This window comes from Ambystoma mexicanum, chromosome 3q (genome assembly GCF_040938575.1).
Source record: "Ambystoma mexicanum isolate Mex_15411 chromosome 3q, UKY_AmexF1_1, whole genome shotgun sequence".
Lineage (NCBI taxonomy): Eukaryota > Metazoa > Chordata > Amphibia > Caudata > Ambystomatidae > Ambystoma > Ambystoma mexicanum.
In genome coordinates this window covers 730,983,895-731,004,371 of record NC_090926.1, presented here as the reverse complement: position 1 = coordinate 731,004,371, position 20,477 = coordinate 730,983,895, and the positions used below count along the sequence as shown (strand labels likewise).

At 44.2% G+C, this 20,477-nt stretch overlaps 1 protein-coding gene across 2 annotated transcripts in view; it reads left to right on the top strand.

The window, feature by feature from the left end:
- MFSD11 (major facilitator superfamily domain containing 11) overlaps positions 1–20,477 on the top strand; it is a 1,014,059-nt gene that overhangs the window by 427,240 nt on the left and 566,342 nt on the right. For both annotated transcript variants that reach the window (XM_069654654.1, XM_069654655.1), the window contains exon 7: positions 9,832–9,890. In XM_069654654.1, the coding sequence (XP_069510755.1) occupies positions 9,832–9,890 (59 nt within the window). The remainder of the gene's footprint in view (positions 1–9,831; positions 9,891–20,477) is intronic.

Sequence of the window (20,477 nt, the reverse complement as noted above, 5' to 3'; positions counted from 1 at the left end):
GTGCATGGCCTACGGCCTTCGGCCATGCACCCAATAGTCTAGGCCTTGAACACACCCACAGTAACGTAATGCCACCATGCATGTCACCATATCCGCAACTACGACAATCCACATACACACCACTGCCACCAGCACTCCTACCCAACCTGTGCACCGCCATGGAGATATGCAGCAACAAATTGCAACAGTTAACATAACGTCCATGTGGGCAGCTACCATTATGCACAAACGTAACATACGTAGGTAGCGGCACTTCACCCAAACTCCCCTACACCATAAAACACCCATTCACGAACAAAGGTTGCAATTAGCAGAATCCACAAACATGCCACAGCCTCCACCACCCCTACCCAAGCCATTCACAAAGTATTGTCACTAATCACAACATTTTACCAACATTGGGGCTTCAACAAATCTGCACACAGCATAGGCCTTGAACACACCCACAGCAACGTGATGCCACCATGCATGTCACCAACTACGACCATCCACATGCACAACATGGCCACCAGCACTCCTACCCAACCTGCGCACCGCAATGGAGCTATGCAGCAACAAATTGCAACAGTAAACATAATGTACAAACAAAACACTCTCCTGCACCCCTGTGCATTTTCATTCACATACTATTGGCGTACCCACTTCCATTCATAAAGTACTGTATCACTGCCAACGTACCCACATTCTGTTCGCAAAACTGGCCCTACTGCAACCAATCTGCATACACCGCACTATGCAAGCACCACCCTCTACCGGATGCAGAGTCAAACATGCGTTCCTGTGGTGGGTATGTTGCAGCCCTATGCTCTTGAGTGCATGCCCTACAGTCTACGACCTTCGGCCATGCACCCAATAGTCTAATCCTTCCACAGACCCACATTCACCCATGCATGCCACCATGTGCCCAACTACTGCATTCCATCCTCGGTGCACAGCCACCCACTCTCTCATCCAACCTATGTCCTGTGCAATTCACTCCCCTTCTGCAATGGACCTGCCACCACTCGCCACGAAAAGAGGTTGCCGCAAACAGGTTGCGATAGAAGCTATGGGGCCGTTAAGACAGCTGCCGCCGATCACCACACAAAGTACTTGCCTACATATGTCACATGAACCACTTCTCACTCCCCCACCCGTTCCCTCCCTTATTGCCGCCAGCACATTGCGTACAGTACATTTTCCAGACCCTTCCGCCGCCGCACTGTCCTCCGATCCACCATGGCGGTTTTCCCAAAAAATGTTGACACACAGCACGCTTCCCTCTAGCCAACCACCGGCCGCGTCTAAACTTCTCCAACACCACGCCGTATCGCGAGCCGATGACACTTCTGTCCGCGGAGCGAGCAGGGAAATGGGTCTGCGGAGCAGACCCAGATATCACTAATTTTTTGGGATGCGCATTTCAATATTTTGCAAAAAAAATGACTGGTCGGATTTCCACCAAACGCACAAAAGCATGCATTCTGACCCAAGCCCCTGCTGCTAATTTGGTGAAAATCTGTCCAGCCATTCGGCCTGTAACCGTGCGCAAAGTTTTCCCCCTTTCAGTCTATGGAAAAAAATTGGGACCTCCCCTATAACTTTGACACCCCTGCACGAAACCTCACCAACTTGGTGAAAAAATTCAGAGCCAACCATATACTTTTTTTTGGCAAAGTTTGGTGAGGATTCGTCCAGGCATGTGTGTAATGCATGGCTACCCCATACACTGCCATACTTAGAAGCTGAAAGGTTGGAAAGGGAGAAAATGAAGGAAATGAGGAAAAGACTTACCTGGCAGTTCGTTAATGTGGGATTAACAAAAGGGGGGAATGTTAGGAAGCGGGTAAGATTGTCCTTAGCCCCCCCGCCTCCCCCAAGAGATTTTGAATGCAGCAGATGCCTAAGACTGTGTTGTAGATGCCTGAGGTTATAGGGGGGGGGGCAACAGAAGCTGTATGGAAACTGGGTGTAGATTGTGCTAGACATAAAACAACATCTTAGAAAAAGACAGCCATCTTGAAATCGTGGCCTAGTGCTGCGCTGTAGCCAGCACTGCAGGCCCAGGTGTTATACATAGAGGTGTGTGTGAATGAAGGAGCAGGATGCTGCCTTGGCAGTAGTGGGGAAGGCCAAGTCCGTGGGGATCCATAAACCGCTCATTGTCTCATATTCTCAGCACGTGTAATCCTGAATGAATTCGACCTGCAAGGCCATGAGGGGGCCGAGAGCTCCCAGCAAGCAGTTATCCCACGAGGAGGGCACAAGCTTCTAACCCACCTCAGTCCAAACCCTAAGTTACAGCGTCCCAGATGCCCTCATCCCAAGACCCCAACATTTCAAAGTACCAGCCAGCCCCAAGACCTCTGACCATAAAACTGTTAGAACATCCATTTGTTATAAATTTGTATTATTTTTATTTGTATAGCGCAAACCAGGCCCGTAGGCTACCAGGCGCGTATCTTGAGGCGGTGGTTACATAACAATAACAATATAACATTGCAAATAAACATATAAATAGAACATATAGATTGAACATTAGAATAAGATCACATTGCAGATTCGAGAACAGATAAATACGTAGACATGCTTATCAAGGTGACAGTCTTCAGAGGAGACTAGCCAAAGTTTGGCTTTGTGTTTGAATGAGTTCAGGGAAGACACATTTCTGATAGGGAGAGGCACCGAATTCCACAGTTTGGCTGCCATAACTGGGAAGCTGGCCCCACTGGCTGTTTGGAGCTTGAATCTAGGGATCAGTAGGCTCTGGCTGACCTAAGTGACCGGGGTGGGGTATACTGGGTAAACCGGGAGGATAGATAGCTAGGGCCCTGGTTATTCATGCATTTGTAAGTCAGGGCAAGAGATTTTAGTGCGATCCTTTGAGAAACTGACAACCAGTGAAGGTTCTTCCTAGATTCATAGATGTGGGCTGATCTAGGGATGTTGAGGGCTGCTCTGATGGCATTATTTTGTGTAATCTGGAGTTTGTCCAGGTTGCATTGGTTGGTGCCTTGGTACAGAGCGTTACAATAGTCAAGTTTGGACATGACCAACATCCTAGCAAGGGTAGTGCAGTTCTGAGAAGAGAGAAAAGGGCGACATGCTGTGATCAGCTTACATGTGTAGGCAGAGGCGGCTACTACTGCGTTCGTTTGTCTGTAAAGGGAAAGCGTGGAATCAAGGTAAATTCCGAGGGTTTTAGTATCTTTGGAGATTTTTTTATGGAGTTTCCGTCGATATTGAAGGAGCTGAACATGGGGTTCAACTTGTTAAGTCTTTGCTGTGTCCCTAGGATGAGGAGCTCTGTCTTGTCGTCATTAAGACAGAGCTCATGCTGTGCCATCCAGGTTTGAATGACATGGTATATGTCATTTAAAGCTTTCGAGTCTACCGTATAGTCACCCGTGATGGGGATGAGTATCTGGGTGTCATCGGCATAATTGGTATAGGTGACACCCAGATAATCAAGCACATCAAACAGGGGTTTAGTGAAGACATTGTAGAGGGTAGGGGATACGCACGATCCTTGAGGAACCCTGCAGGGGACTGGCGCAGGGTCATCAGCGAAGGTGGGGGAGAATACCCTCATATGTCTATTGTCCAAGAATGATTTAATCCAGTTTGTGGCATTGTCAGAGAAGTGAGTTGCAGTTTTTAGGTGATGACAAAGGATTTGGTGATTGACCAGGTCGAAGGCAGTGGATAAATCTAGTAGTAGTAGCAGGGCTAGTTTACCTTTGTCTTCGAGATCCTCAATTTGGGTTTTGAGGTCTAAGAGGGCTGTCTCCGTACCGTGCTTAGGTCTGAAGCCGGATTGTCTGGTGCCTAGAAGGTTGTTGGTTTCCAGATAGTTCTGTATCTGTAGAAACGCTGCTCGGTCTAAGATTTTCAGGAGAAATGGGACTGTCGCGATGGGCCTATAGTTGGTTGGGACCTCAGGATCCAGGGTTGTTTATTTTAGAAGAGGGATAACCCAGGCATCCTTCAAGTTAGGGACCACTCCCGATTGAAATGAAGAGTTGATAAAGGTTGTAATGAAGGGTGCAAGGTCGTGGGCCGATTCCTTAATGATCGGAGCTGGACAGGCATCCCCTTGGCAGTTGGAGGGTTTTAAGTTGCAGATGATTTTTTCAACCTCGAGGGTGGTGAGCGGCATGAAGCTGAAAGGCAAGGGAGAGTCTAGGGTGGTGGTTTTAGGTGGCATGGTTTAGCTTAAGAGGGGCGTGTGGAGAGAGTTTTGTTTATCATTAATTTTACGTTGCAGAGTGGTTATTTTGTTGAGAAGTACATTTTGTATATTGTTGCACCAGGTGCTGTCTTTAGTGCATGAATCGGGGGGTAGGTGATTCTAATTCTTTGAGAATTTTGAAAAGTTCTCTTGTGTTAGATTCTGCTTGGGATATGCGTAGGTTATACGTCTCTTTCTTGGCTTGAAGGATGGCTTCCTTGTAGTTAAGTGAGGTAATCAGGAGGGAGGCTTTATTGGTCGCACTAGGATGACTTTTCCAGAGTGCTTCGGCCTTACGCTTTTCTTTGCGTAGATTGTTAAGCTTCGCGGTGAACCAAGAGTTCAAGTGGGACTGTTTGGCTTTGGGAATTTTTAACGGGGATATGGACTCGATGGCTTTGAGCAGAGTGCTGTTGAAAGTGTCTACTAAGATGGTGGGGTCCTTGTGCAGCAAGGCACATGTGTTCAGAATAGGGAGGATGAGGGGAAGCAGTTTCTCCCTGGTAATGTCCTTTTTATTTCTAGTGGGTATAGCCTGGGCTATGGTAGGTGTGGGCTGAGGGTTGGTGGCTGGCATGAGGAAGGTAATGACGTGATGGTCAGACCAAGCGCAGGCAGTGTTGGAGCTGATAGTGGTATTGCAGTTGAAGTCTGCTATCCAGTCTAGCGTTCTGCCCTTTTTGGTGGTAGGATCACGAATGCGCTGCTGGAACCCTAGGTTGGCGAGGGTAGTGGCAACTTCGGTGGCCATGTGGTCCTTGGGATCGGAAAGGCCAAGATTGAGGTCACCTAATAACAATACCTTGGAGTTAGGCTTCGTGTTGGCAACCAAGTGGACCTGGAGGTCTGTATATAAGGTGGAGTGTTGCAGTGTTAGTGGGTGAGAGGGATAGCTTCACTGATGGGGATTCAGCAGAGCTGAATTGGGCATTGGCAGTAAAGATCACAACAGAATATCCAAGGCCCCTGTTATTTGTGCTGCAAGGTACCAAACAGGGAAAGTAACACATTTAAAGCTCAGGGGGGCGGGGATGGCAGGGGCCGGGGGGGGGAAAAGACCTGGAACGGAGCTGACGCATCTGGGGTCGAACTGGGTTTTGTAAGATAGGATGACTGCGAAAGTTGCCTCTGCGCCCATTCTGCAGTACGAGGTGCACATTAGGTCACGCATAGGGCATGCTACAAGTTGAGAAGAACCCCACGTGGGAGGACAGGAGAAGCTGTGACCAATGCCCTGGCTTCCCATGTGGAGCAGGTGGCCTACGTGTACGGTTGCACCAACCAGCTATGTGGAATTGTACCCTATGTGATGTAAGTCAGTTGTGACGCTTTTCTCCATCATAAGCTGTCGTCCATGTCTTCTTCAGACCACTCAGTGGCAGCAGAGTTCTTTGCTATCGCGTACCTTGCTTTTTATAAGAATAAAACCTGTTCTTCTTGCAAGAGGTGTGCTGGGCCTTTTTCCCTATTGGGTTGTACTTTTTCTGGTGCGAGCCTTGAGGTGTTTCAAGATGCCTGTGATTTGAGTGTGAAGCACAAACTACTCCTGCTTAAAGACTCTTCAAGGCAGGATCAACTTTCTGTCCCAAGGACTCTCTCAACTTTAGAGTATGGCCACACAGATAGGCTGTTGGACTTTGGCACCATTGGCCATAATATGAAAGTGTTTAATTATTATTTTTTTTCCCATTTATTGTATGTTACCATTTAATTTGTCACATGAGGTTTTTGGTTCTATGAAAAAAGAAAAAAACTTTTCTGCCACAATTCAACTGAATTTGGTTGTATGGCCATGACAACAACCTTGCCATAGTATCAAATCATTCACGGTTTAAAGACATGTTCCGACGTGGCTTCATGACAAAGTGACTCATCATTTAGCATTGAGTTTGGCATTAACGATCATTATTTATTGGTTATAATATTCACCTGTTTGGGTTACACTTTTTCGCTCACAAGCTGTTTGATCATTATTTACCTCATTGTTTTATTGTCCTGTTACATTCACTATTTTTGTTTGCCCATTACATTAGTTCTTTTGCTTTTGTTTTGTTTGAATTTGTCAAATTATGTGCACCACATTACCTGTTTGGCTCTCTGCGTGTATCCTTCTGGCATTTCACACTAATTATTTGATCATTTATCTCTAATTGGTATTTGGTGAACAAATTAGGCTTTGAATAATATAGACAATTTTTCTATCACCCTTTGGTATCAGTAATTTTTCTCTGTTGATTGTTTTCATAGTTGCCCTTTTTCTGCTACCAGTCACTCTGGACAGCCAAACTCCTTTTTGTATGAGGTGTTTCTATACACCTCCAACAACCAGACCTTCAAAGAGACAGTCTAAGGAAGAAGGCACAGTGACCCTTTTGTAAGAAGAACAAAACCTTTATTTGTATACAAAAAGAAAACTGCAACAGGGTATTATAAGCCCACTGCCGCAGAGCTCTCGCCCTTCTTCAAAGTAAACAGCATGTTATAACTGCAAAAATCGTCATCTGTGATGCACGCAATATACAGTGTTCATCCCCCACCTCATTGGCTGCCGCCTATATAAATACTACTGATTACATATGAACCCCCAGTTCATTGGCCACATCCTCTTCACCCCCAACTTCACCTTGGGTTGCTGTTAAGTGATTGGTTAGGTTACTGAAATGACTGCCCTCCCGAAGGCCTAATCACGTGATGTGAACCTGGCTGTCAACACGAGTTTAGTGGATAACTTGGAGGTCAGTCTGGTCCTTGCAAATAAAGCAACTCTCTTCTCATACCAAACGCACAGGCGCCCCCACCATGCCTCCCCGTCGCAATCTTGTATCTGTTGGGGTGTTCCCTACATCACCTTGTGTAGGGGTGAAATATTCAAACACGAGGCCTTATTATTCTGTGTTTTCAGGACAGCCGGCGAGGCCCAGGCCTAACTTTGTGTATGGTGACACTTCTATGTTTCTCATCATTAGGTGGGGGACTTGTGCCCTAAGTGGTATGTGCACACAAAATGTCTACCTAACACTTGTTTGGGTCACCTTAAACCGATCTAAATTTGTTCAATCCATACACCTTGCACTACTCGCCTATGTCCATAGGACTCCTCCTGCCCCCTCTACCCGCACACGTTTATTTCCCCTATATTAGTATATTTTCCTCAGCCTGAATTGTTTGGAATTGGCTGGCATCCGAATGTGCAGCCCAACACTTTTTAGTCCTTTCTTCTTTATATTGTTGACCCACTCTTGAGTAAAGTCAACACCATCTTGGGAAGGCTCTTTCGACACTCTTCATGCCTCCGGTGAGTAACCTTGTTGCATTACTTGGCTGATTTTGCATATGGCGTCTCATGTTCTTCGTCCCAGTATGATTTACTGTGTCAGTCATGGCTTTGCAATACCAGATGGTTCCAATATCAATAGTTGGTGGGGGGCGGTGGGGAGTGGAAGGGTGCCCCTGAGGCTGAGGGATTCTGTGATCCGATTGTAGGGAGGCTTTTCCCCAAGTGGACTGCCTTATCCTCAGGAGACGTCCCCTCCTATGAGGTCCTCCCGCATATTATCACCCCTAGGGGGACTATTGGGTAGTGGCCTAGTCTCATAGGAAAGAGCTCCCCTCTGGGGAGAAGTGACGAGACCTGGTGAATCGTCACAGGATCTTACTGTCATGTTGCGCACAGCGGCCTCCGAGCACGTTTCGCTAAATAAGAACATAAATAATAAGGATGTAGAAAGATAGATTTGTGGCAAATTGAGTTTTTAACCATTCAACTTATTCACAGCTGATCCGGAGGCTTGCGTCTCTTGCATGAGATAATGCAAGCCCTCTGATTGGAATGCGCGTGTCCTCTCTAGGGATGTTACTGCATTGCTTCTTTACACCTCTCATTTCTATGCCCTTTGCTGGGTCTCAAATGAGTTCTTTTTGGCTAATAATTTGATTTGTTCAACATTGGCATCAATATATTTGATTCTCTAACATGATACATCAGGTTGGAGTTGCCACACTAGTATTTGCCAATGTGCTGACTTACTTTAAAGGGCAGATTACATGTTTTAACCCTCCCCACAATTGCTGAACGAAGTACAGTACTTGACCATTTGTTATAGCCACACCACTTCCCAGACAAACTCCATCGGCACAAAGGGTAAAATAAGAAAATTATGCTGAATCAAGGTGCTTTGCTTCTGGAGAGTAGGAATAATAAGTCCCCTAAACTGCACAGTGAAAACAGGTCTTTACATTGGTTCTCCAGTGACTCTGAGTTGTTTCATACAAGTCTTTAGCTGTTCCTTCTGATACTCCTATGCACTCAACCTCACCGTCCCATTTCCTTCCGCTCTTTCTCCCTTTTCACCCCGGTCCACTGGAACCCGCAGCCCATAACAATCAAAGCCAACCCAACTGTGGTTCTCCTCAAAGCTCAACTTAAAGTTCTCTCACGGCGCTCTTCCCCCATCCTCTCTACATGACCCCTTCACTGCCTCCAGTGGCGCTTCATAATTTAATTTAGTATATTTCATTTGTATGCTTTTTTAGTTTTAAGCACTTGCCACTGAGGTTAATGTAACCTTTTGTAAGTCACTTGTTTTCGTATATAAATTTTGTATTTTTTTGTTTTGCCCCTGGTATGTCTTTATTTCTTTTGAAATTGACCTCCTTATTCTTCAAATAAAGTACTAAGGGTACTGCCATAAATGTGTGCTTGAATCTACTAGGCTCCTACTTCTTCTACATCACTAACCTTGCACTTCGGATGATCTCTCCAGATCAAATGCTCAATTTTGTCAGGCCATGTTAAATGTTTTTGGTTAAGCGTTTATAATGTCTTTTCAGTTTTCCTGTTTACTTGTGCAGAGGAATGATCCCAGTAAAGTTACTTAAGTGTGGGGATGTAAGAATAGGTTATTCACCATAGTAACTAGTGCAACTTGGTCCTATAGCCGCATTTCCATATGACTAATTCTTGGTCTTGGCACAGTTTCTGTTCATAAACGGGGAGGATTGAATTTATCCGGCTGGGGCACTTGACTTATAAAAAAAATAATAATAATAATTTAAAAAAAGAAATGGTTTGAAGCCAGTCTTCTAGCCTCCATTATATTGCAGGGACAACTGATGGGTTATTTTCTTATGGGTGGCAATCCCAATTAACTGCAAAGAGTGAAGGACTAAGAATGCAAGGGTTGCTTCCATATTTGTATTTTGTCATTTTAATACATGATTGTAACTCTTGTATGATCTTTAGTCCCACTTTCATCAGTTGACCTCTCCCACTGGTGTCTTCTGTTTTTTCTGAAATTTTGAGGTAAGGACTGCGGTGTGGGGAACAGACTTGTATATTGTAGAGGAAGGCTCTGGGAGCCGCATCTAAGATTGCTTTAATATATATTTTACAAAAACATTTTTTGTACTGTTGGCTGCAGCCACACTATTACAAAGGTATTGAACACCCTGCGGTAATTAACAGTGCTGGGCAGCTTGTACCTCACTGGTGTGGACAAAACCTGTATTCAGGTACACTAGCTGTATCGGTCATGTTCCTTTGAATCACAGTTGTTTAAATTCATCTGGTTGTACATAGACCTCAAAGTATATTTCTAATTGTCTATCCCTTTTTCTTCCAGCCTTTTTTTTGGAAATCTTTATATCTACTTGTCTTGGAAAGGGAAGCCTCACATTTCAGGTTTGTACTTTCGATGTGTGTTTGAGATTGGAGCTTAGTTATTGCCAGCGCTTAGTTATTGCCAGACAAAAGGCCATTTCTTGTTGAGGGGAATTTACTGTATGCAATATACACTTAGCATGATGGATCCACACTATCTTACAAAGACAAAACACACATTGCTTTGTGTAATATGATAAACATATGGTATATGCTAAACCTTATCCTTCACCTAGCATCCTTTTTACTTTTTATGTATTGATTTTTCAAGTTCAACATAAAACATCAACATCAGTCATCTTGGCAGTTAGACAATACACAATACAACATTTGATCTGAACGTCATCTTGGAAAGGTACATATTTAACCGTCTGATATCCTTACCCCTCTGGAGGGTTGGGGAGGAGGTAGGCAAGAGGGCGCAGCAAGACGCATCTCTTATACATATGCATTTTGGTGCAGGTCTTTCTGCCTATCGTATATTCATTCCTTGATCACCTGCGGGGTTTCTAGTACTCCAGCTAAGACTGATATTTTGTACTCCAGGTAAGACCGTTTTACGCTTTGCCATCGCCCCCTTCTAGGTTGTATAGTCTATATTGGCCCCAAATAGCTTTGGTTTTGCAGGTGTTCTATAGTGACTTACACAACTGTTTCTCTTTCGAAGCATAGGGCGATATTCTGTAGCCAAGCTTCCAGACATGGTTCTGGACCTCTCATCCATGTTCTTGCCACAGTCCTCCTATCTAACACCAGTATTGGGCCCCCAAAATAGTCTCTTCCCCTTCGGGATGCTATTCTTCCAATCCAGCAGGCCAACCAGTGGTGTGGGATTAATGTGCTCCCTGTCGTTTAATGCTGCCTCAAAGAACCTAACTCAGAATTCAGCGGTCAGCTGATATCCTCCCAATGTGAAGAAAGCCATGTTTAACGCTTCACACCATAAATGCCTATATGTAGTCTCTGGATACATTTTGTGTAGATGCCGAGGTGTGTAGTAGAACTGGTGAATATATTTTAACTGAATCAATTTTAGCCTATAATACTAGGAGGCTGATTGTATGAGGCCTAGTATGTATTCCCAATGAGCCTCTTAACCGTTGTCCCCAATTCCTCCTCCCATCTCTTTCGTTCAGGTTCAGCTTTTGTCTGTTATCTGGGCCAGCTCTATACATTATGGACTCTAGTTTACCCTCCGCTCTGTGTGATCATATCTGTCAATATGGAAAGTTCCCTGGCTACCCAGGGAACGAGGGAAACTTATTCCTAACCAACTCTCAGCCTTCTACACATGAAAACATCCATGACTGAACCCCCTCCTAGATCCCTAAATTGTTGCCCAGAAAGGAACCTCCCTTCGAGAAAGACATCAAACGTATTTAAGCTCAACTTTCCCATCCTGTTTGTGAATCCTCTTTCAGCTGTGAGGGGGACTCATTGGATCTGTCTCTGGGAGAGGGGGAAGCGGGGTGTGGGGTAGGGGATCAACGGAGAGTACAGGATGCTTAACTTCTTAATCTTTGCCAGCCACGCCCACACCTGTTGAGTGGTTTTCACTGCAGTAATTTCTGCCCTTCCTTCAGTTCTCCATAAACTATGATGGAAGATAAAAGCGAGGGGGTAGCTCTCGGTCTAGCCAAGCTGACAGGTGGCCTCAATGGTGTGACATATATTTTCTACAAAAAGATGTATTTAAAAAGTGTCTGGACCAAAGGGTAAATGACAGATGGTATATCCAAAAATCCATGAAAATTACAAATTTTATTAAACATATAGAATTTTAATACACATAAAATGATCATATGTTAAACTGGATACAAGACATAAAACCTATGTATCACAGAACACAAGGAATACAAAAATGTGGGTTGGTTTGTCTACTATCTAATTCAAAAACTCCATGTGATACTTCACCTTGGAATGATTTCTCTTATTTCAGAACGTTCTTATTCTCTGAAACCCAACTTGCACAAGTTTCTGTCCCTAGAACACAGACAAATGTAGGACATTCATCAGGGGTATAGTGTTTCTTGTGTTTCTACTGGTGATACATCTTCTCTATTATCACTTCTTGACTGCCACATATATTTGATTATGCGGACCCTGTGGCTTAAAGACACACCTTTAGGATTTACCTATTAACGTTTATGATCTTATAAATAGACCTTCACAAAAATCCCCTATCCTCCTAGGGGACTAGAAATGTTCTACTCTTACATACCTTATAAACTGCGGGAAAAGTATCCACAGTCTGAAATGCACCAAAAATTGTAGTAGAGATTATTTCCTTTTCTTAGGGAATATCGCCCCAAAACCTCCTATTCTACGACAGAGAAAAAACACTGAATTGAGTCTACTGAGTTTTTAAAACCATTGAGACAACTCTCTCCTCTTTAGAAAACCTCTTACCTGTAGGGATTTATGGTGATGTGATTCCACGCTTTTACTATGCCGTCACATGGCTGGAAAATAATTGGTATAGGTATACTTCTCTGTTTAAAAACTGGGAGAAAACAGAGAAGAAAAAAAAACACACTAAATGTGTTGGTTCAACACCACTGTTCTTAGCTACCGTATAGAACATATAGATTGTTAGCCCCATAAGATGAGATGAGTCCATAAAGCGCCCTTCAACACACTTACTTTAGAAGTTTTCACTGTTCTCTCTGTGCATCTCTCTGGAAATCAAGATGAAAGCCCAGGCAACACAGGCCTCAAATGTACTGAACTCTTTCCTTCTCAAAGCAGTAAGAAACTCCTTTTATCCACATCTAGAGGTAAGGAAAAACCATATGTTTCCAGTAAGTGGCGCTCTAATGGGGGTTTCAGGTATAAAAAATGTCTGAAGGGATTTTAAAATGAATAAACTCACCCTAGAATTGCATTCTCCAAGTGAAAAAGTTGTCACTCGATTGCTATCGTGGTGTGTTGCTGCAAAAAATTGCTGCTTTAAATATGGACGTGCGTGTGTGCCGCAATGACGTCATTGTGTAATGACATCATCGCGTAGTTGTGCAAATTGCCAACTGAAAATCCCTCCAAAATAGTTAGGAATGTTAGTTCTAGTGCGGATATCGCTGTGAATGTCCACACTCAGTGCTCCTCGGCAACAGTCAAGAAATGTAGATCCTTAATGGCTCAAACTTCCTTTTTAATAAAACTTTTTTTGTATGTTGGGCATATGTAAAGATCTTGTATTTTATCAGCTCATGGATCCTGGTTTGGATTTGCAATTTTTAGGGCAGTCTATTTAATGTGGACACTATGCCTAATGGGTCATACTATGGACATTGGTTCTATAAATCACAAATGTGGTAATTGGTCATAATTTGTTGTTACTCTAATGTCTATATCTGTTCTGGACATAGATTCTCCAAATCACACATTTAATAGTTAGTCATGATTTACAATCAATATCAAGTAAAAACAGAGAATGGTGTAGTTCAACACAAAACCATATAGTTCTATATACAGTGAATTAATAGGGATTCATTATTTCCTCTATCTTCACAAGTCTCTTGTTTTCTCATGGCTGACAATAATGAAGTCCAGCATCAACTTCATTAAATACCACTATTCTTAGACCAATGTGACAAATAGATGTCACTAAAGAGTAGATTGAGCACGGAAGTATCGCCCATCTAGGCATCGTGCCACTTGATATTTTCATTAAGGCCGTGTATATGACTCTTAGTCAGAAAGATTAATTTCTGTTCCAGGCTTAATAACTTTTTATTGATTTGATCCTGTGTTTTTCCTTTCACATGCTTTAAGATGGTCCAATTAAAGTCATTACACTTAATGATTTCTTTCCAGGGAATGTTTTATTAGTGGTGCTTGATCTGCTTTGTTTTTGATGAAACTTTTGTGCTCAATCATTCTCGTTTTACATCGACTATTGGTCTTACCAGTGTAAATATACTGACATGGACATCTAATTACATAAATCACATTCTCAGTATTGCAGTTCGTGTGTTATGTAAGATTCCATTCTCTTTCAAAACCTAGATTTACTGTAGTAGTGCTCCTGGTCTGTAGACACATTATGCAATTTCCGCACGGGTGATGTCCTGACACTGGTGGTAAACCCCATAACCTTGTCTGGTGGGGTTCTTTCTTTTTCCTGCTACTTATGCCATTCCTCATCACATGATTCCGTACCTTGGTACTTTTTTTAAAAGCTACTAAAGGTTTGTTGCAGTCTTTTGTCATGATTTTATTCCAGTTTCTGTTAATGATGCCTTTCATTTTGTAGTACAGATTACTGAAGGTATTAACAAATACCAATGGTGTCCCTTTCTTGTCTTAGTTTCTATGTTGTTGTTGATCTAAGAGCCTCTCTATTGTTGTTGAAGGCCCTCTTGACAGCATCTTTAACTAGATGTTGAGGGTACCCACGGTTAGTCAGTTTGTCAATTAGAATGTTCGCCCCGTTCTTATAGGATTCATTAGTACTGCTGTTTTTCTTAATGCGTAAAAATTGACCAAAAGGTAAGTTGTTCTTTACATGTTGAGCGTGATGGCTGTTATAATGGAGGAGAACATTTTTATCAGTGTTTTTAGTATACGGTTGAACCAGCAGAGTACCTTGATGATGGTATATGGAAATGTCCAAATAATTCACAAACTTGTTGCTCATAGTCATAGTAAATTTGAGGTACCTGTTTTGTTCATTAAGCCAACTAGCAAATTGGTTTGCCTCATCTTTGCTCCCTTTCCAGATAACAAAAATATCGTCTATTTATCTGAGCCAACATAGAATGTTATCTTGGAAAGGATTCAAGTTCCGGTAAATAAGTCTCTTCAAACATGTTCACATACAAGTTTGCTAAATTGGGAGCCATAGCGGCTCCCATTGCTGTTCCCTCAACTTGTATGTAAAATGGTGTGACTGTATAGTGGTGCTGTCCGTATTTCCTACTTAAACCTTGTGGAGTTATAAACGCAGACAAATTGCAAACGCACGGTTCTTGGCTTACATAATATTCAGTCGGAGTGGAATGGGGATGTTTAGAAACAAATACAATAGTTTAGATACTATGAAGTATAGTAATGGTGAAAGTGGGTGACCGTGTTAGGGCGACATAGTTGGGCTATGGGAGACTCTGCCAGTCATGCATATCTTTGCTTTGGGAGAAGTGTAGAGCAACCAAATCATGGAGATGAACCCCTTACTCCAATCCCAGCCTCTCAAGCATTGCTAAAAGAAAAGGTCACTCTAACTTGTCTAATGCCTTATCTGCAGCTCCAATAGGTCAATCAAACTAAAGAGCCACCTTGTATTAAAGGAGGTGGATCTGCCGGGAATGAAAACCCACTTGATCAGGTTTAGAAATTACTGGCTTCAGTGATAGTCTATTAGTGAGAATTTTGTTGTCCACATTGATCAATGTCAATGATATAGGCCTGTATGACTAGCGGTTTTCTAGGTCTTTACCCTGCTTATGTAGGACTGTAATTGGCGCTGTTAGGGGAGTTTTCCTAAAGTCCACTTGAGGTAAGCTTCATAAAACTATCTCAATGGCATGCAGGTCCCCAACTCTTAGTATCAGTCTGTACTACAACCTTGGTAGAGTGGCAGAGTAGTAGGGCATATCATAAAAGGGAAGATATGAGCTGTAGCGAAGTTCACTGAACCCAACTAGTAAAGCAGATCAAAGAAACTTATAAATGTATATTAAAATATATATTTATTATACTTGCACAAGGAATGTTCTTAAAATGCTTAGATAATTAAACCAACATACATAGAAATACTTTTCAAAGGCCACTGCTTAGTTGGTTATTGCTTGGAGTTCGATAGTTCTACCGTATTATCAGTGATAATGGGCACTTGCGCACAAACAAAGATATATGGTAATTGTATTTAGTTAGCAAAACCACGTATGATAGTCTTTTTTTGGAAGCAAAACGATTGGTTAGTCGAGCAGTAGCAGGGCATAAGGTTCTAGAGGCAGTTTTAGTGCAAGTTAATACTGATCCCAAACTCTATGCAAAAGTCAGTTTGGAGATGGCTCCGTCTCACGAAGCAGCGAAATAGCAAACGTTCCTGTAGATACTTTCAATCTCTAGGTAAGGATACTAGCAGAATAACTCAACGGTGGAGACCATGTTAAAAAAAAAACAACTTTAAGGGAGACAGGCTGGCAGCTTGGGTCCAAGGTAAGCGTGAATACCATGGACACCTCTATGTGCACTCCAACACTCTGCAGCCACTTCTTGGATTAAGGTAAGCCATACCTTTTCTCCCAACAATACCTTAAGTTAGAAGAAATGTTCGTGGCTGGATTCTCCTCGATGTAGCAGCACTGGATCCGACCTCTGGATTCCTTGGTCTGGTGACGAAAGGCAGGACAATGGACGGGATCTCTCCAGCAGTCTCGAGGGAGGACCTCTGTCATGGATTTCTTCAACTTCTCTGGTCAGTCTGCCAATTTGGTGCCTTTTTGGCAGCGCCAACAAAAGAGACGATTCGCCCGGTCAATCTTCTTTGATTCCAGGTGTCCTGCACTCTTGTGAGGGGATTTGGAAGAGTTTGTGTCTCTGGAGGTTCACCTGGAGCTCGGCAAAGAATTGGACGGATTCAGCCTTGGCAAGATGATGCACTACGATTTGGTCGGAGGTCTCCTGGTATTGGCGATCAGCAGCTCTGGAACGCCACAGCACCTCAGGAGTTGGCTCCGATTGTAGATCATTTTAGGACTGGTTGTTCCCACCAGTCAAAGGGAAGGAGTCATCCTCTTTGGAGTTCTTCTGTAGCATAGAAAACAGCGTCAGGACAGCAGTGGTCTTCAGTGTTGCAAAGTGTCTGCAGGTGTCTCTGGAACCTCACCTTTTATTCAGTTTACAGAAGGGGACATTGGACAGCCAGACCCCCAGTGGGAGCTGGTTCCCATTCAGGTACTCGTGCAGACCAGGAGCAGGGGAGTGAGAAACGCCCCCACTTCCTGCCTGCCCATACACACTGGAGCCTAGGCGGGGACACTCAAGGGTTCCCGCTAAAGGCAAAACACACACAGACCTCCACCTCCCAGAATGGTTGAAGGGCGAACAAGGAACAACCACACTTGAACTGGCAAAAAAGAAAGGAGCCACCAAGTTCGTACTTGGGTAACCATATTGTGCACACCCGGGACACTGCATACAGTCTGCTGTAAGAAGTAGCACAGTAGTTGGTAGAACACGTCCACTGCCACCTGCCATGACTAGAGGGATGTCTATCTGACTAAAAAGTCACAGGAGCAGAGAGAAGGTGGATACCACTTGGCAATCCACATAAGGTGGTGTGTACCAATCTCTCAGAATATCAAGTATTGGGAGAAGTATCTCTCTATCCTTAAGAACAGTAGAAAGAAAGGATCAAGAAAGAATCTATGTCTGAGACTATAAATCTGAAGGTGGTATGGCTTCAAAGGTGTACAAAAATCTAGACCAGTATGAAGAGCCGAATAAGGATTTACTATCTAAATGGTCAGAAATAATTGGATCAGAGATGTCTGAGGGCAGGTGAAGGAATCTGTGCAAGAATGTGGCTCTAACCTCTTTGAATCTGGGGGAAAGGAGTCGCCAAATCAAAATTTTAAATCGTTTTTTGGACGCCACAAAAACTGCATGAAAGAGGTTTAGTGGATTTGGATGCCTGTTGGAGATGTAAGCATGCTAGTGGAACTTTTGAACATATGATTTGGGACTGCTATGAATTGAGATCTTTCTGGAGTGGGGTCACTGGGAAGATGAATGAGATGTTGCACGAAGATTATGATTTCACGACTAATTTTGGGAGAAGATGTCGTGGTGGAAGATCTCTGCTTCCCACAGAGGAACTGGTTTTTCAGGGTAGCAAATTCCGCCAAAAAAAATCACCTTGAAGTGAAAAAGTGAGGAAAGGCCAACAATTTCTGAATGGTTGGATGATCTATAACTTGTGTCAAGATTTGAAAAGATAATCCTTTACAGAGACAAGAAAAAGAATTTATTTGATCAAATCTGGAGCAGATTGTTAGATTTATGATATCATTGAATGAGTCTGTAATATTCCTTTTTCTGTTTGAGGTTTTGAGTAACCTGATTGTGATGAACCTATGTGTACATTTCAGTTTCTGTGATGTCTATGGATTTATGTTGTAATGTTTATAATAATAATAATAATGTAAATAAAAAAAATTAAAATGGAAAAGGGGGAAAAGGCGGATAGGATACTGGCTTGGAGGCTCCGTGAGTTCAGAAACAGCAGAAGGGTTAATTCCATCCGCACCCCGGAGGGGGACTCGACAGTGCGGGATAGTAAAATCGCAGAACAATTCGGGCGATATTATGAAAGGCTGTATAGCTCGGAATACGTGGGCGACGGGAACGAGGTTGACAGCTTTCTCGACTCCCTCCCGATACCGGGCCTCCACCCCGACAAAGCTGAGTTATTGGAGCTGCCCATAACCCCACAAGAAATAATAGATACATATCCTCGCTGAAAAGCGGAACAGCCCCGGGGGACGATGGCTACACAGTCAAGTTTTATAAAACATATAGGTCCACGCTTGCCCCATTCATGGCTAAGATGTTCAATGCTGCGCTGAATCGGGGCTCCCTCCCACCCACGATGATGTCGGCTTTGATTGTAGTGCTCCCTAAGAAAGGAAAAGATCCCGCCCGATGCCAATCATATCGCCCCATCTCCCTTAACACCGATGTTAAAATTCCAGCTAAACTCCTAGCAAATAGATTAGCGAAACTCCTTCCCTCCCTAGTACATGGAGATCAGGTGGGTTTTGTTACGGGGCGCCAGGGATCAGACAACATTAGGAAAACCCTCGATCTCCTGCATGAAGCTTCAAGACAAGAGGCGGAAGGCTACCTTCTTTCGTTAGACTCAGAAATGGCCTTCGACCGTGTCGAGTGGCCCTACATGGGCAGAGTTCTCCGCAAGATGGGGTTGGGAGAAAACTTCTGTGGGTGGATCGCAGCACTTTACAACGGCCCTTTAGCGAGAGTATTGGTCAACGGAGGCACCTCAGAGCCGTTTTCCCTTTCCAGGGGCACCCGACAGGGATGCCCCCTCTCTTCCCTTTTATATGCCCTAGCGATGGAACCCCTGGCTATAGCAATCAGGACAGACCAAGAGATCACAGGGATACGGTGTGGCGACTGCGACTTTAAACTTTCCCTGTTCGCAGATCATATCCTGGGCTACCTAACCAACCTCCGGGTTTCCCTACCACGATTATTTGATCTCATACACCACTTCGGCTCCTTCTCGGGACTGAAGATAAATACGTCCAAATCTAGTGTAATGCCCATGGGACCAGGGGAACATGAGATTGAGGGCAGCACCGAAATACTGGGGGTAAGAATAGAGCGGGAATCCACCAGATACCTGGGCACCACCATCCCCAGAGACCTCTCCCAACTATACCATTGCAACCTCCCGGGGATCTTGGCTCAGGTTAGTAGCGACCTTCAATGATGGGCTCCCCTTACACTCTCTTGGCTGGGGCGCATGGTTACGGTAAAGATGAATATCTTACCCCGCCTCCTCTAGCTCTTCGCGGCACTCCCTGTGGTGATACCCGAAGCCTTTTTTGAGGTCCTCCAATCCCGGGTCCTCCAATTTATCTGGAATGGCAAAAGGACGAGAATCAAGACTTCCACTTTGACCCTACCAAAGTCAGAGGGTGGATTCGGTCTCCCGGACTTCAGGCTTTACTATAAAGCAGACCAGCTCCGAGTAATGTTGGAACATATGAGGGATGACATGGGAACATATTGGACATATATTGAGGACATTCACGCCCACCCGAGAAAAGTTAGAGACCTTTTGTGGGCCCCCCCTAGGGTTCTCCCCCCACATCTTAGGACTCATCCCACCCTGGCGGCCCTCTGGGCGGTCTGGAAGCCTAACACTGCTAACAAACGACTATCTTCTTGGCCATCCCCCCTGACTTCGCTTTGGGGCCCCCCTATTGATCTAGGATCCAAGGGATTCCTTGACACCCAATCTTGGTCAGACATGGGCCTGGAGAGAATCTCTCAATTGTACCGTGAGGAGGGTTTTATAGAATATGATAAACTGACCGAAGCATTGGCGGATAACCCTCCCTCAGTCTTCGAATACCTACGCTTGAAGGGGATCTTGACCCTCCCTCGCTGGGCCGATCGTCTCAAAGGCCCCCTCACCCCTTTCGAGACAATCCTGACCATAAGCACAACGCGGAGAGGCTCCCTATCTAGGTTCTATGGTGTTTTGATTGCAGCTGACCTGGAGGTTAGGCAACCTTTCAAGGAGATCTGGGAAACCAGGCTGGGCATGCCTCTGGATGATCATACGTGGAAGGCAATTTTCAAATGCATTTTCACGGGGTCTCTGTATACGGCTGCTATGGAACATAACTTCAAAATCCTCCATTCATGGCATCGCCCCCCGGCCACCCTGTCCAAAATGTTTAGGGATGTGTCCCCCTTTTGCCCCAGAGGGTGTCTCCAACGGGGCACATGGTTTCATTTGTGGTGGGAATGCCCAGTCATTCAGGTCTATTGGTCGGAACTACTCAGCTGGATCAAGGAAATCGAGGGGTTCTGCCCGACCTTACTGCCATTGGAAATCCTCCTGGGCAC